Source organism: Falco peregrinus, chromosome 1 (assembly GCF_023634155.1).
Source record: "Falco peregrinus isolate bFalPer1 chromosome 1, bFalPer1.pri, whole genome shotgun sequence".
Classification (NCBI taxonomy): Eukaryota; Metazoa; Chordata; class Aves; order Falconiformes; family Falconidae; genus Falco; species Falco peregrinus.
In genome coordinates, this window is record NC_073721.1 from 64,089,070 (window position 1) to 64,106,837 (window position 17,768).

Below are 17,768 nucleotides of genomic sequence, written 5' to 3' on the forward strand. Positions count from 1 at the left end.
AATTAGAGTTTAAATATAGCACATATACTATTTTCATGGAGTTGTGCTTTTCTTTAAACTACCAAGATCATTGGGGATATAAAAGGTCTAGTTTAGCCTTGGAGCTGCCCTGCTTTTTGCTTTATGAGCATATTTATAGATATATAATTCATACTTCTGGGGCTGATCTCCAGTAAGAGTTCTCTGCCACTGGAAAAGACAGTGTTAAAAATTTAATAGAAGCCTTATGAACTGTGAGGATGTTGTGGGTGAGTCATGAATGCAGAGGGCACCAAAAAAAAAAAAAAAAAAGAAAAAACACTAACCAAAAAAAACCCAAGAAAAAAAACCCCAAACCTGAAAAACTGTAGCAGCCGCCGGCTTTCATCTTTAGAGCCACAACTACTTCACTGGAGTCTGAGGCATCACACTGATGCAGGACAAAAGTCACACAAAAATGAAGCCTGAAAGATTAATCTTCTCCTGACGGTGATAAGGGACACACCCTTATCGTCTCTCTCTTTTGCAGGTGTGGCTGAAGAGCTTTTAAATGCCATCCATGAAGGCTGCACAACTCATCTGTTCCTGCAGGCACTTGAAATTCTGCATCCCAAGTTTGTCACTTTCATTTTATTCTTATGCTGTTCCTCTGAAGTTTGACTCCACTCTCAGTACGAAATATTTGCCACAGAAAATAACTCCTTACCTTTTCCCCCTCTGTATCAACACAGTAATTCCTTATTAAATGACTGAGTTCATAAATTTCAGTCTAATGGTATTTTAGTTAATTCTCCTTTGAGTCCTCTGAGGATAAAAAGGGGAAATTATTCAGAACATAGTCCCCAATTCACAGCAAAGACGAAGCTATCATGAAACCTGGTAGATGAACATTCTTAATATTTTCTACTCTCTGCAGTCTGATTTAATTGCAATTGACAGTCAGTAGCAGTGGGGAAAACATCATTTCCACAATGGAATACTGCAACTTTTCATCTCAAATATCTCCTGTTCCTTTCAGAGAACATATAGTCCTCAAAGTGATTAGCTAAAACTGTATTTCTGGTGGAGTTAGTTGAAATGCTTTCCCAAGTCCTCCAGGTGATATTAAAAGACATTAGTTATTGCAGTGCCTCCTAATGCACGGCTCACAAGCAACAGGAAGGTAAAGCATTTGGGAGGTCATGAATCCCATATTAATGCTGGGCTGTGCTTCATTGCTGTAAATTCTTGGTCACCTTTGTGCAGTTCCAATCAAACAGATATTAATACCTTCCAGAAAGGACCCGACATCGTGTCCGCAGGCAGGATTCTAGAGCAAAAGTAAGTACTTCGGTGCCCAGACACTGAGCTGCTCTGAACCCATTGGAACATGTCCTCTTCCATCTCCCACTGTTAGTTTAAACTTTTACAATTAATTGGTGACAGCTTCCTACTCAGCATAATGATTTGTTCTGTTTTCAGCATCAGTTGTTCAAGGGACCCGACAGCTGAACGTAAGATACCTACTGAGCACAGCATTACTATGCAGGAATGGTGAAAACATACGTGCTTGTAAGGGAGTACAGTTTCTTTCTTTCACTCACTGTTTTTTAAAGGAATTAATTTAAATATCTTTTGAAGCAAGGGAGTTGCAGAGGTTCAGGACGTGAGTTTCAGTAGGAAAGTGTCTGCCAAATGTACCAGTTCTGGATGATATTAGCAAGCCTGATACTAGCCATAGTACGATGTCTGCGTTTGCCTGGTAAGAGTACACTTGAGAGTATCATTTTGACTGGATGTTGGGCAGATAATCAGCAATGGAGGAAATTGATAGAAGTCAAACACTTTCATAGGAATAAAGTAGGAATGATGTTGAGATGCAGTAAGAAGACCCTGAGAGCTACCAAAAAGCTAAAGAAATCTCATTGGTTTTTTACTTGACATGAAGGCTACACCACCAGGCTACGTGCAATTTAAGTAGCATGACAGAAAGTAGCATTACTGGTGATTCACTTTGGGAAAGGTGAAAGAAAGCTCTAGAAAGGGACCGAGAAAGGATAGCAGCAAACTACCACAGGCTCCTTCACCCCCTCCTATGCACAATACAGTCCGGTAACCAACAATATACAAAAGGCACATAACATAAAGGCAAATACAGACTGATAAAAAAATAAAAATAAAAATGAACATATACATTTTTCCTAAAACAAAACCATATACTAGAAAATAAAAATGCCACAGCAACAAGGTCAGAAAAAGGAAAAAACATAACAAGTCATTCACTTCATCAGCAAAAGAAAGATTAAAACCTACAAGAACTGAAAAAAAAATAATTATGAAAATCAAAAACATTATTTCCTTTAAAAACAACTCATCAAAAATACATAAAAATATTTAGAAAGCATACCACATTGATTTCATAACAGTCAACTTACATCAACAAATTGCCCGCATGTTTTTTGGCATGAAAGGAAAAATTTACAAAAGAAAGTTGTGTAAGAATGCTCTTGGACAAGTAGCATTGCCACATTCTTGTAACTTGCTTATTTTTCGTTGTTGTTTCTTAAAAACTTTTTTAGCAAAATGTTTATTATTTTTTTTAATATAATTGTTTTACAACAAAGGGCGATACAGGGAGGCAACAACACATACATCCACACCACATAACATGAAAAGAAAAAAATCTTGCACCTTAACAAATTTGAACTTGTTTTTTTTCTGCTGTTTTTTGGTTGTATTTTTTTACCTTATGTAAAGTTGTTAGCATATTACAGTTGAAAAATCCTGTACATTTTATAGAATTTACTTTTGCTTGTCTGCATATCTACATATATAATGTTTTTTGATAAGCAAAGTTTGTTGCTTTTTTGCCTTTTTGGTCAATTCAATATATATTTTTTTAAACATTTTCTTTTTTTCTATAATTTTTGTGTGTGTGTGTTTTAAGGAATGGATGACTGCACATGAAATCTTAACAATGCTAAAGAAAGGGGTGGTGGAGGGGAACTTATGGGAAGAAAAAATGCCTAGGGTGGATGGAGTGGGAGTGTAAGAATCTATGAGTGTACTACACAGGAGATGAAGATGATGGGAGTGAATGTGTAAGTCAGTTGCCATGTCCATGTAAGGGCGGTGCGGAGTGATCTAGCAGCATTAGAGCTTCTGGCTGTAAGGAAGGGATGGGCAATATACAAAAACAAATGAGCATATTCATGCCCATCAACAAAAAGAAAGAACAGAACTCTAACATTGACAATCTCACAAACCCTAAGCTGCAACTTCTTCAACATGCAAGTTACAAAAAATTAATAATTATATTATTAATATTTACATTTTCATTAAAGAGTCTCAAATTATAAAAGCAGTTAAAACTTTTCCCTACTAAAAATAGCAGTAAAAATACATAAACTAATAATAGTAATAATAATAGCAATAATAATAATAATAATAATAATAATAATAATAATAATAATAATAATAGCCAGAGAGTAAAACAAAAAAACAAGGAAACTAGTTTTATGCATTGGAATTAGAACAACTTCATCTGTAGCTACCCACAGCCTCCTTCTTCTAAGAACCAGCTTTTCTGAAACCATGAAATTGACATCAATATTCTCAATAATTTGAGACAATTATTTCTTGAGCACATCAAATCACTGTTTTTAATGTAATGACTGTGTTGGCACACCCCTTCCCCATTCTCAAATTGGATCGCTTTCATATTCGGATTCTCCAGAGAATCTCAAAAATACAGCTGTAGGATTCTGCCAGTGAAGTAGTTCCTCATTTAAAGAGGGAAATAGAGGGAAAAACTGCAGAAAACAATTCATAACTCTTTTGTTTTGTTTGTTTGTTGTTTTTTTTTTCATTATTAGATTGGAACAAACCAAATCTAAGATAGAAATTCAACCATTGAAAAGAAATACATCAAAATGTAACTATGTAGAGATATACTAAAAAAAAAAGCAATTAATTAAAAAGAGCATTTTTGTCCCAGGAAGAAGGGAGATAAAAAAATTGTGGAGTTTTAAATTTGTATTTTTAAAGAAAAAATTATTCCACACACTTTCAAAGATGAATGAACCAGATGCACACATTGAAAGGAACAGACAAAGCAGTCTAGGGACACTTTCATAATTTGGAATTTATTTTTTTTTGTTAAGAATTGGATTCTCTTTCCTTCCCTCCCCCTCCCATTTAAATTTGCTTTCAATTGTTGGCCAAAAAGACCCACCACCCTCCAATGTTGCTTTTTTTTTTAATAGATCTTTTTTTTTTAATCGCTTCTTTTCAAAATAAACATGGAGAGGAAAAAAAAGGACGTGCAGTCTGGATGTACGTCATAAATAGACATAGAAAAAGAGAAGAAATTGGCTGAGATCGACAAATGGGTTATATAATAGCTTAATTTTACTGTAGGATGTTAATAATAATGCATGCTTAAAGTAAGTTGCATTTAGGGAAAGTAGAAAAACAGAACAGCAAGCAAGGACTTGGGGGGTGGGCAGGAGGTTGGGGGAGGGGGAGGCGTGTACCATCCATGCCTCTCCAGAAAGGGCAAAACACATTCCAGAGGGTTCTCTGCATTTCTGCGGGAGGCTGGAAGGGGAAAAGGGTGAGGAGAAATCATAAGCTATGCTAGGATGCTCTTTTCACCCTATGACCTTGTATTTTGATCAAACACTCAAAATTCCAGACTCCAGCACTTATTCTGGCCTTAACTCTCCAGGGTATTCCCCAAATCAGTGGCATTTATTTTTCTGCCTAGTCAGACTGGGCTTATTCCCGTAAAGGCTGGGCTTATTCCTGTAAGTGCTGATCAGCTTGAGCAAATAGAGAATATTTATTTGAAGTGGTGAGCAGTTATTCGGGCGTGCTGCCCACGATTACAGCTGGGGGCTCACCAGCCAGCAGTATTTGGTACTAAGGCCATATGGTTTTGCATAGGCAAACCTGCTGCTGCTAGCATTAGCACTGAGAGTAGTTTCTCCTATGCTACAAAAGGTTTTAAAGTTCAAGAAGATATTTCTAATGGATGCTATCTAAGTCTTCTAAAATCCAAATATTCTATGTCCTAGCGGTGTCCTCAGCTTCCTCTGAATTCCCAGGGAAACACATACGATGTCCGTATTTTTCTCGTATAAAGACCATCATCCTGCCATCAGAGTCCTTCTACAAAGGAGCTCAGGACCCCAGCAAAACAACCTGGTCTGTCTGATGTTTTAGGAGAGGGCAAACGTTTTATATAAGCTTTGGACCATGTCCACAATGCATCTCTCCAGGAAATGGGAAAAGCAGGCTATAAGCACTGCATGTACCTTAGCTTTCTGTCAGGACTGTCAGCAAGATCATTTCATAACCCGTCATAATGGTCATCTTACCGCTGACCAGTGGAAGTAGGTGGCTATCTTGAGCTCCAGTTTCTGGGAGGAATGGGGCTATTTGCCCTGTAGATGTGGCCAGGGCTACTTTTGTACAAATATGGTAACAAACAGGTAGGATGTTTTGCTGCTTGTTAACATGAGGAACAATAGCACCTTAAAGCCACTGACAGATCAGGATTAGTTTTGGAGAACGTTAAATAAGCATAAACCCCCACAAAAATTAAATAACCTAGATGCCTAGATTGGTTTTAGATGCATTACTGGAAAGCATACAGTTCTGAGAGGAGTTCTACAAGAAGACTTTTAGCTCCTGCTGCAGAAGTGATGAGGCTGCGCTGACTATCAAAGCACGGTGCATCTGGAGCTGGAATGTACCATGCCTTTGCTGGAAGACTGCACTGGACCTGTCGTCTCCTACATCCCTTTAAATAACATATTGGGAAGGGAAAAGGTCCAACCAAAGAGGAAACCTGGTCAGGGTGATCCCAGGGACAGAACATGCAGGTTACAGGAAGCAAAACATTGGTTGACATAGGAAATTTGGGGAATTCATTTGTGGATCAGAAAAAATTGGTTAGGAATAGAAAAAAAAAAAAAAAAAAGACAGAATTGAGGCCTTTGCAGACCTCAGTGGAGATTTTTATTTGGTAAGGTTTCAAGGCTAGTGTCCCTGGACACCACTCCCTACCAGGATTCGGAGCTTCTGGTTTAATTCTACTTCGGGAGTTTCACAAAGAGGCATTTAAGCTTTGAATTTTAATCAGCATTTGTCATGACTTGCCGCTGGATTTTCAGAGGAGCGAAATACCCCCTTCAGCACATTTGAACTGAGTGCCTTCTCTTTGATGCAAAACCGACTGTAAGGCATGGGTCTGGTTGCCAACTGTGCAGGCTGTGTCAGGCGACTCCAGCAAATGCTTCTGCCCTGTTTGACAATAAATGCCTAACCCATTGCATGGGGGCCTGGGGAAGCCTTTTACTGCCTGAAAGATCAAAAGAGCTAAAGAACCACAAGTGGAGCCAGAGACACTTAAAGAGATGACAAGATTTTGTAAAGGACATCTTGATGTTAGACTTACAAGAGGATTTGAACGGTGCAAAGCAATTTTTTCTTTACTCAGTCAATATGGAGGTGCTTGAACAGTTCTTTGGAAAATCTGGGTCCAGCAATTTCTGTTGAGGCTAGGAAAATCTTCTCCAATCTTTTAAAAAAAATCTAGCTGTTAATAGTCAAAACTAGATGTTCTAATTTGAAAATTGGATCCTAAATGTTTCCGCATGAAGCTACACAATATTTTATTACTTAACATTTAGCAAATTATTCCTCAGAAAAACAAAGATTAAAAAGTATAACCATTGCATCCTTCTTTTATTTTCAAAAACTTAAAGTAGATGGAAGGCCTGGGAACAGAAGCATCTGTACTATCCAGGCTTACAAGCTTCTTGTTTGAAGGACTGAGCCAAGATAGCCAACTTTTTCAAGTGAAAAAAATCCACATTTTTTACAAAAAGCCCCTTGTTCAGCAGCTTTAATTATTAAGTTTGATTTTCTCATTTTTTGTTTTCAAGTTGCATTTTAAAATGCTGCTGGCAAAGATAATGCCTATTTCTCTGTATGTTAAAGAGCGACATGGTAGATAGTAAATTAGGATCTAGGGCTGCATTACTCGCTCCGGATTCTTGCTAACCTCTGGATTCTCCATGTCTCCTACCACTCTGGTCCTCGGGCTCCAGCAAGCTGACAGTTTATTTCTCCCCTAACACACTGAACCCCATGTTAACTGAGTTCTGTGCACTGCAACACAACTCTATCAATGTATCTCATTATCTCATTATGTGTCTCATTATTAACCAGATGCATCAGCTGCTTCTTCTGATCTAGCTGGCCAGCTATACTGTTGATGTACTTCAAATGCCCAGGATTCCCTGCTGGCTTAATCATGCATCCCTCCTTATTCGGCTTATTTTTCTTTCTGTATTTTTATATGCCATAATTGCAAAACAAGGACAAGGCCAGGAAATTATTTTTTAAATTTTTTGTACTTTGACCTAATTAGAAGGGGACCCAAGACTTTCAGGACTAAAAGGGAGCATGCATTTCACCCCTGTGTAATCTGGGCTCCCCAGCTGCTGTAACCTTCATAAGTTTACTTGATATAACAGGCAGCACCCTTTTGGGGTCATGTAAAGCCATATGTGTTGGGCAAGGATACTAATGACACACACTTCTAAGCAGCTGATACTATCAAAATATCAGTGAAAAGAAACAAACAGAGTATTTTCAGTGAACTGAAAAGTGCTCATTTTTCTGTAAAAAGTTTACCTACACAATAGAGAAAAAGGCAGTGTTAGCTATGCATCTGCTTTTAGCATCAAGATGTGTCGGCAGCATTTTCTCCTCTGGCTAGAATATTTTGGTAGCAGAAGTATACATTAATATACATAAGGGTGAAAAAAAAAGCCATGCAAAAATCTGCACTTCAGGCATATGTCTGTACACCAAGGAAGAGAAGAATCTTCCCCACTTCCAGTGATTTCACTGTGAAATAAATACATAGACAAACACGGACTAAGAGACGTGGTTCTCTCCCTCCCCGTAAAACTGGTTAAATATGCTCTACAGCTGTTTAAAGGTTAGTGAATTTATCACTTCCTAATATAAATACTAGAAAGGCTAGATCCAGCAGGAAACCCTCCTAAGAGCTACAGAACCAGCATGGGTTTTCTGATTGCCCACAACTCAGTCATTAGCAGCTATACGAGGAAACCACGAGAAAGCGAGCAGAAGCGGGGAGAGTGCTCTACAGGACAAAGTCCCAAAAGAGAAGGCAAGTAAGGGATTCTGGTAGGAATCTGGGAAGTGTGGTATTTCTAGATGGTCGTTCCTGCTTGTAGTAGCTCCCAGAACAACCTGTTCATTCTTGTATGCTCTTAACCTTTCTCAGAGCAGTATTTTTCAGACTTCCAGCCAAATGAATGCTTAGCAGTCCACAAATAACAAATAGCTCACAGATTAATAGGAGGCAAATACTAATTTTCAAGGCAAACCCCTCATCTCTACCCCCAACTCAGAACAAAAATCTGTTCCTGTGATTCTCATCGGCTACCCGCACTAATTTAAACCATGAAAGAACAGTATTTGGTTAGCTGGTCCACTACAAAACACAGAGAGATAGGAATAGCCTATGAAGATAAATTAGTTATATCATCTCCCTTGCACCAGCTGTTTCTACTGGCATAAAGCTCTTTCATTCTAAGCCTACAGGCACATCTGAAGCTCAGAAATAAAAAAGCTAATCTATAGTAAGAATATCTACATGAGCACCACTGACAAAGTCCCACATGCCATCCTGTTTGTGTGTAAGAATTAATTAACGGGGCTTCTTTATAGCAATAAGCTAGACAACTATCAAATAGAAAAGCATATTTACAGTTATCATCAGAGCTAAGGACATCCCAGGGCTAAACCACCATGGCTCTCCGAATTTTTCAGGTGTTGGCCGTAAGCTTATTACCTTTCCAGATTCCTCCAAACCAAAGAGTATTTTGATGCTGCCAGTGCTTAGCAGCCCATCCAATATCACCGGCCTGAAAGCATTCTTCCCATGCATCCCTACTCAACCGCCTTTCTCCTGGGAGAAGGATCTGATATGGTTTTTTGAAAGACTGAAAACTGACATTTGTAGTCAGGCCAACTAAGGCTTTTTTATGTAAAGCTAAACTTATTTAATCCCAAATGTCAGCCACATGGGAAGAAGTCTTTCTGAATCCTGCAGGATTTTGCAACTACAAACCAGATCCTCATACTGACAAACTCAGTAGCAGAACTCCATCCAGTAATTTGAGTGGCAGCAGGAATAGTTTACTATCTTTGGTGTAAACCCATGCAGCAATTTCCTGCGTATTTATGGTATATTAAATTGTACGTAAGTTTCCGTTTATCTGCAAACATAGAGCAGCAAGGGTATCTTAGTGTCCCCTCCTTTCTTCAATGCCTACAGCTATGAAGTAGCCAGGTAAAAAGAAAAGTGCCATCAGTTTGTCCAAATGACAGTGAATATTCCATGACTACCAAATTCCTTCTTGGTAGTTGTATCCCAAGAAGTCTTATACTGTCATACCTTTTAATATCACCTTCTTAGAAGGCACCCAGCAAACATACCAAGACAGCTCTGAAATAAGCTAAGGGATCACCAGGCACATTCATATACATCACAGAAGTGTATGAAACTTCTGTCTTGCATAACTTGCCGGGGATAATTACATGAGAACATTGAAGAATTTAGGAAGTTCTTGGATTCAGGACTGATTTGAATGTCCAGATCCTAAAAGACACCTGAAATATGCATCTATGTAAGGAGGCTACGCCATATTGAGATAGTTGGAAATGGTGCCTACTTTGCTGGTATACAAATACTTTCTTAGGTACAGCTAAATCATAACCACAAGAAGATCTGGATACTTCACAAATGCTGTTTTGTTCTTAACCTTACTGTTGACTGCACATTATCCTCTGTGAGAGTTGTACACCCAAGTTAACTTATGCATAAGTTATTCCTATGATCTCCTTTATTCATACGTAATTTCTGATGTATCTATTTTCACACTGGATTCTTTGAGAAATCAGTTCTGGTGAACTTCAGAAGTAGGCAGGACCCATTTCAGTGCAATATTTTTAATCCCTCGGATGCTAGGCTACACTTGCCATTTCTGTTGAAAGATTCTACAGAGTAACTTAATTCATCCCTCATCTAGCATAAGCACATTACATTCTCAGAGTCTGCAGCTAGTCCAGCTGTGAGTGACTGGGTGGATGGAGCTTCCTTCCCTGCTTTGAGAGAGGAGGAACCAAAGCATAGTAGATTCAAACCAAACGCTTTCTCTTGCAAAGAACGTAAACTTCTCTTCTGATAGCAAAGTAGTGATCCTAGTTCTGCCCTCAGTAACCCTTCTTCTTTTACTGTTTCCTGCTCCTCTTACAGACAGAAATAAGTGCTGGGAAGAACCTGCACTCACAGCTTGTATCCAGGGATAGCTGCAGTGCTTGTATCTTGGAGCTGTAAACAAAACAAAGCAAAGCGAAAGCATACAAAGAAAAATGTTGTCCACTTCTTAGATGGCCGAATAATCCAGGATCATCCCAGGCACTACTTATCTCTCTGGAAGACATTCAAGATCTAAAGCACTTAACTTTTTAAGTCTCTCTGGTGAAGCAGCTGCAGCTTATTCTTGAGGATACATGGGAAACAGTCCTACTACAAACCTTTAACAAGGACCTTTAACAGCATACACACTGCACTGAGTAATTTTTTTTTTTTTTTTTGACAAGCTGTAGAAGAAAACAGGGGTGTTAATGGATGTTTGGCTATACAGACGTGGTGATGAACTCCAACTAGAAACAATACACAATTTCCTTTGAAATTACATCAAGCTAAATATTGCAATAACTGAGAAGAAACAATAAACTATGCCCATAAACACTACTGAAAACAGCACAATAACTATCTGTGTGTTCTCTTCTATTGAGTATGAGTACTTTTACATCTACTTCTAGCATATTTGAGGTGTAAGAACTAAGAACTGAAGTGACCTATTCAAACTAATGTAGAAAACCTGCAATAAATCATGGAATTTTAGCACATCTTCCAGATGATGCCTTATCCAGTGGTACAGCCCTGCCCACAATGTTACTCTTCTTTGGGCTTTGGATGTCAAAGTATGCTCTGCTGTAGATTAAATTGGAATAATTCATTGTCATATCAAAAGTGAAAAAAAGGGAAACACCCCCAAAATGTTGTTCCCATAGTAGAAGTTAAATCTCAACAGTGCAAAATTGTACCGGGGAATTGACTAGCCTGAACAAAACCTGAAGAATGCAGAGGAAAATACCTCAGTGCCAGCTGTGGCACTTCAAATGAATTAGACAGGACTTAACAGAAATTTTTGATCTGTAATTTTCCTCATGCTACAAGAAGTCTTTGGGACTTCAGAATTGAGGACAAGCCCTGCAGTCTCCTCAGCCAAGAACAAGTCAAAATATTCCTCAGGATTAATACAAGGATTGCCTCACAGCCACACTGAAAAGGCTGGGCCAGGTTCCCCATCAGCAAAATGAGTTGACGTTGGGTACACCAAGGCTTTAATACCCGGTTACCCAGAGGGAGAAATGTTACATAAGGGCCTGTTACTGATGAGAAGATCAGCACCAAGTAGGCTGCTGATAGATTCTACCAAATTGCCACTGGGAAGTGGTAGAAAATCCTCGGTAGAAATCCTGATATTGAGTAGTCACAAATAAATGCAGCCCCAGCTCTTCCTCTGAAAAGTTAGAAAGGGAACGCCAGCCTTTCGAGCAGTAAGGTTGGTGCTGTTCTCTCACGTCAGTTCAGAGGATGCGAGATGCTCTTTCCTTTTGATTATACTAATGTTTAAACGCACCAGAATCCCCTTGAGAACTCAAGCAGAGGTGTTTGGAGACAGAATGGCAATGACTATTAATCCATGCTTTGACGTCAATTCTCCTACTAGGCAGCACTTGTAACTGCATCAGAAATACCATAGAGCCAACTAACGTATGAACTCACTAGCTCTGAAGCACTGCAGGGGAGTCCTTTGTACAGAGCTTTCAACATGTGAGCTGGTTCTGTCTGTCATTTGGAAAAGACAAGAGGGGATAGTGCTGTGATTCAGGCATTTTGGATGGATTTTTGGCAGAACTTCTTGTTTGCTTGTTTTTATGGGCAAGTTTAATGCTAGCCAGGAAGTGCAGAAGCATAAAGAGAGGGGGCCGTTTTTGCAGATTTCCTTTTGAAAGTTCAGGATTACAGTGGTGAAAGGCTGCTGCAGGCAAGTTTGAATCCTCTTTTTCAACATAGTGAATGACTGGAATAAACTCTACTGTGATTCAGAAGCCAAAGCTGTAAGCTGTTTATCAGAGGTTGCATTATAGCAAGAAAGTGGCTGGGAAGGGTATTTGCTCTGTTTTCATAACAGATTAGATTAGAAGAGAAACAGACCTCATTCCAAAAGCTAACCTACTTTAATATCAATGACATTAATATCTGGGGCCCCTAACATAAGAAGGACATGGACCTGTTGGAGCGAGTCCAGAGGAAGGCCATGAAGATGCTCAGGGGGCTGGAGCACCTCTCCTGTGGAGACAGACTGAGAGAGTTGGGGTTGTTCAGCCTGGAGAAGAGAAGGCGCTGGGAGACCTTTAGAGCAGCTTCCAGTACCTAAAGGGGGCTATAAGAAAGCTGGAGAGGGGCTTCTTACAAGGGCATGAAGTGACAGGACAAGGGGGAATGGTTTCAATTTGAAAGAGGGCAGATTTAGATTAGATATTAGGAAGAGATGCTTTATGGTGAGGGTGGTGAGATACTGGCACAGGTTTCCCAGAGAAGCTGTGGGTGCCCCATCCCTGGAAGCATCCAACACCAGGTTGTACAGGGCTCGGAGCAACCTGGTCTAGTGGAAGATGCCCCTGTCCATGACAGGGGGTTGGAACTAGATGGTCTTTAAAGCCCCTTCCAACCCAAACTATTCTATAACGATGATAACTTGAGTGTATTTCAGAAGCACAGGAAGAGATAGTATGTCCATGAATAAAAATGAGAAGCTGGACATCAAAATTCTTTAGGTCCATTCAAAACCTAAGTACTTTTTGAACAAAAAGTCTGCTACTGATTAATTCAGCCTACCTCACTGGTAAGCTAGATAGCCTTGGCATCCTTTTTACCTTATCTTCACACCTTGATAAGATAATGTATATCCCACCATAAGAAATGCTTATTTGTTTCCTTTGTTAGAGGAGTTGGAGAGCTAACTTTGAAAATGTGGTGGCGTTTTTTTTTTTGTTGGTTTTTTTTTTGAAACAAACCCAACAGTTAATATTCATAGAGACCAGGGCAGGTCAGATTGCTGTGGAATCACTATTTAAAGGGATATATAGTCATTCACTTGTATATGTTTTCCATATGACTACTTGTTGTATTACATGAAATATTTACATTTAAATTTTAGGGTCAGTGTTAGAAAATCAACTAAAAGATGACTTTGCATAGCTATTAACAATCATGTCTGAGCTTCATGGTTTAGTAATTCACAGGAGCATACCAATCATGAATACCTGTGAAAGTTAACTGCAGATCAAGTCTAATAGGATGGAAAGTTAATTAAAAGAAGCTAAAAAAATGCTTATCATATTATGCTTTCCTCTGCTATGAAGTAAGACGTTATATGGTTAGATTTTAATAGGAATGTCTATTACTTTCTCGTAGACTCTAATTTCCTTTATCTGTATGAGCCACAAAATTTTCTCATGCAGTTTTCTTTCCTGATGAATTCATGTCTCCTATTCATATTCTTATTCTAGCTTCTGGTCTTAAGCACAATCAAAACAGAGACGGAACTGGAAATATGATGTTAAAAGAGCAAACACTTTATTTGGGTAATTCTGCTACTGGCAAAACTTGCAGCTTTGAACTTTGTGAATGAATTTAAAAGGTGCTCAGATTCTAACCTTAGTGCCCTGAGAATTACTGGCTTATTGGGGTATTAATAAACAGCACTGTTTTGAAGTCGAAGAGAAATTTCACCTTCAGAGTGTTCATTATAAACACTTGAGCCTGTCTAGGTCCCTCCTTGCCTTTTGCAGAAAGACAGTAAACATGCACAGGCACATGGACCAACATGCTGCAGAAGAACTGGCAGATTTGCCTGTTATTCCCAGTGCCTAAACAATGCGTGCTAGCCTTTCATGGCAAATTTAATTGTTTAATACAAAGTGGCTTCTTTTCACAACTTTCCATGGCTTATCCATGAGTTATCCATCAAAATGGGAGCATGTCAGAAGCCAAATTATCAACTGCTTGATTGCTACTACGTTACACAGGTACAACGCAAAGGACACCCTCCTTTTCAACTTCTCATTGCTTCAGGTGCCGCATTCTTGGATATGTGAATGCCCCATGTTTTTAGAAGTTTGTCTTTGCTTGTTTGTTGGCTAATGAATACATACCAGCCACTCAAACAAATAATTTTGATGCAAGTTGCCATTGTCACATTATAGCTCCATCACAATTTTTTATTATGGTCTTATTTCACTGACTGGTAACATAGCAGTGGTAACCTCGAAAAATAAAGAGAAAGGGAACCAACTGGCAATTCAAACATATAACTACAAAGAGAAGAATTCAGCACAGAAGCACTGAGCTCTGAGGTAAGATGACAGTTATATGTGCCCTGTCTTCATAGGTAGGGAGGCCGTGCATGAAGCTAACTGGAAAAGCACTTCATTTCTGCTCTTTCCTCAGCTTTGCCTTTCTCTTAAAAAAATATATTCTGCTTTGAAAACTCTGCCATGGGGTTTTATGTCTCAGTGGATGCATTTCTAACCTGAAAAATATTGGATCTATTTTCAACTCTAATGATATTTTCATACCAACTCTCTGCCAACCCAAGTCTGGGATCTGAGAGTCAAGTTCAGGTCTCCTGTCATCACCGCTCAGAGGGAAAGACTGTAGGTCAGCGTATGCTCTCAGTGACCTTGTAGCTACCCTATGGTGGTTTTACAGAAATATGACTGACTGAACTTGTAAATTGGATGTAGGTAAAGGACTCCACTGGAGAAGTGAGACACAGATTTGGAATCCAGCCCCCAGCCCTAGCACTGTGTGGGCTCTGCAGGGACCAACAGGAGAGAAAACCATTAAAGCCAGTGGACTGGACTCTACAAGCAAACACATGCATTACTAAGGACGAGGAAAGACTATCTGTTTGCTCATCTCCAGCACTAATGTACAGCTATGGGTGAAAATTGTCCCTTTTGCTTTAACAAATAGGGATTTTCATATTGAAAAAAATAATTTTAATTGGAAACATTTCCTCCCCTTTATCAGTGAAATTCTTCTTTTAACCTCAGCAGTAACTTTTCCTCCTCCCACCTCTGCAACTATTACGTGCCCTACAAATCCTTTTCTCTATGCATCTCTCAAATCTTCTCCATGTTGCTCTCAGTTAAAGCTTGTTAGTGAGTCACCTAAGGAAGCATCCTTCTAACCTCTCTGACTACGATATTTATAAAGTGGAGACAACAGCATTTATCCCTCTTACTAAAGGAGTGAAAAGCTTTTTTTGATACCTGCAAAACATTTTTAAAGTGTGAGATAATGCTACTGAAGTACTAACAGTACATTTCTGGTCAAACACAGTACCTGACGCACAGGGCCAAGTGTTCTGTCAGATAAGACCAAGAAGATCCAGAACACCATCAAGTGCAGAAATAAAAATGGAAGTTGCAATGACTTACTTTAAACACAGAATATAGTTTCTAAGCAAAAGGAGGGTTAAATTCTGCTCTTTTCAAGAATACTAGTGTGCAGAGTACAGATGCACTAACTGGGCTCAAAAAAGTAAGTGAAAGTCAGAAGCTGCCTGATCTCAGAAAACCAACAGGCATTTCTCATGTATTCAAACCATGCAGAATAAAGTACAGCATTGTAATGAAATACAGTAAAAAATTTAGATTATATGCACCTAATAAAAACAAGCTGTTGTATTCTATAGCTAAGCCTTGAAATGTTCTGGCTAAAGTCTCTCCTCTTTGTTAAACCACATAGATTTTTTTTTTTTCTCCAGACTGTGATTTAAGGTCTAGCTAATTCTGTATAGTGATTTCTTTTCACATACAACTATATAAACTCAGCCCTGATCCTACAGACTGCTAAATACTTTCTACTTTCATTAATACCAGTGAAAAATGAAGGCACTCAACATCTCATCAGGCTGCTAGTTTTCCCAGCCATGTGGTTAGTGCAATCAGTAAATATGCATGCACATGCATATACAGAGGAATCTACACACAATTTTTTGAATTTTTTGACCATGAAAGTATTTAATTTGCATCCAAATTCCAGACTGCTATGGGGATCCAAGTGCTGACTGCTTCCTTTTCTAAAAGAAAAATCAACATCCCCTTCATAAATGCTCTGGACAAAAGGTTTGGAAGAGAGTTATAAACAAGTGAGGAATGTAGTGAAAAAGTTCTGCTGTTGGTATTTTAAGCCTGTTATCAAATGTAGTTTCCCAGGAATTCCTTGTGCATGCAATTTTTTTTCATGCATGCAGTGAATTTCCTAATTCACAGTTTCTGATCTGATGTTTAGTTCTGGTAAGATATCATACATCTAAAATTTAAAAGCACGATTCACTACTCACCTCCAGCAGTTTTACACTGATAATAATGCCTATATGCATTATTGCTACCTTACATTACCATGAAGTGAGAGGTAGATCATGTGCATCATTTCTTACATCAGAATCAGACAGACTGCAATGTGACATGCAGGCCATCTCCTGGGGACCAGGACAGGTTATTACCAGCACTCTGACTTCATACCTAAGATATTTGCTAGAACTATCTGAAATCTGTTATCATGCTGTGTAACTGAATAATACTTATGGTTTTTATATATATACTTGCACACATATACAGCAGTACTATATATTGCATACTTACAGATATGTTTATACACATACACATATATATGTATTCCCCTTAATTCATATTTCCAGCACCTCTCCCAGTGCTCCACTCGGAGACACAGGACTCAAATTTCTTGGATTTTATAAAAGAAAACTGCATTTGTCATCCGCTAATCCTCTGTTGCAGAGAATCTCTTTCCTCCGCACCAGTTCCGCATGCTTATTAAGCTTTCCAACTATTTTCAGGCTGCGCATAAGCAGAGGCTTCACTGTAATGGAGCAGAGAGATAACAGTGCCTCTCCACACAGCTTTGTCACTGCTACTCCCAAAATGATGTGTACAGCTCTATGCATTTCGTTACCAGAAAGGAGCAGCACAAGGCAAAACAAAAGAGAAAACTGATAAAGAACTGATGTTCAACAAGGAACAATGATCATTGCTCTAAGCTGATGTGTAAAATCTTTAACTTCAGCATAGATAGCTCAATCGTCTTGTTTTGCATTTGCTGAAATCTCTCTTGAATAAGAAAATTAATGTAATATGACACACCGCAGTAAAAGCTGTCACTGCCCTAACATGACTGAATCCCCAGAAAAATGACCTCCTGGAGTGTGTATCTGACAGAATGTTTAAGAAATCTGCAGGATCAAAATGCAACCTTTGTTTAAAAGTGAAGGAGAGATTAACCGAGGTTTGAAAGTGAAAGAAGAATTAAGACTCCAAGGTCTTATTTCAAGTCCTGCCATTCAGACGGTTCTTAAGGGTCTGGTCCACGAAAGGATTAACTATCTCTTGTCAGCATATAAATCTAAAATTTAGATCTTTGAAGCAAGTGCTCAGCTGCACTAATATCCACAAAGCTCCGTTCAGCTGCTGGAAAAATTATGGCAATGTAGCTATAAAATGCTGTTGGAGCTAATGGACATTGAGACGTGCAGCCA

At 38.8% G+C, this 17,768-nt stretch overlaps 1 protein-coding gene across 26 annotated transcripts in view; it reads right to left on the minus strand.

Annotated features, from left to right (window-relative positions):
* NRXN3 (neurexin 3) overlaps positions 1–17,768 on the minus strand; it is a 1,021,997-nt gene that overhangs the window by 7,512 nt on the left and 996,717 nt on the right. The window contains exon 24 of one of the 26 annotated variants that reach the window (XM_055812522.1): positions 2,399–3,124. The exons of the other annotated variants lie outside the window; for them this stretch is intronic. Within the exon in view, the coding sequence (XP_055668497.1) occupies positions 3,015–3,124 (110 nt within the window). The 3' untranslated portion in view covers positions 2,399–3,014. Of the gene's footprint in view, positions 1–2,398; positions 3,125–17,768 lie in introns of those variants that run through there. 26 annotated transcript variants of the gene reach the window in all.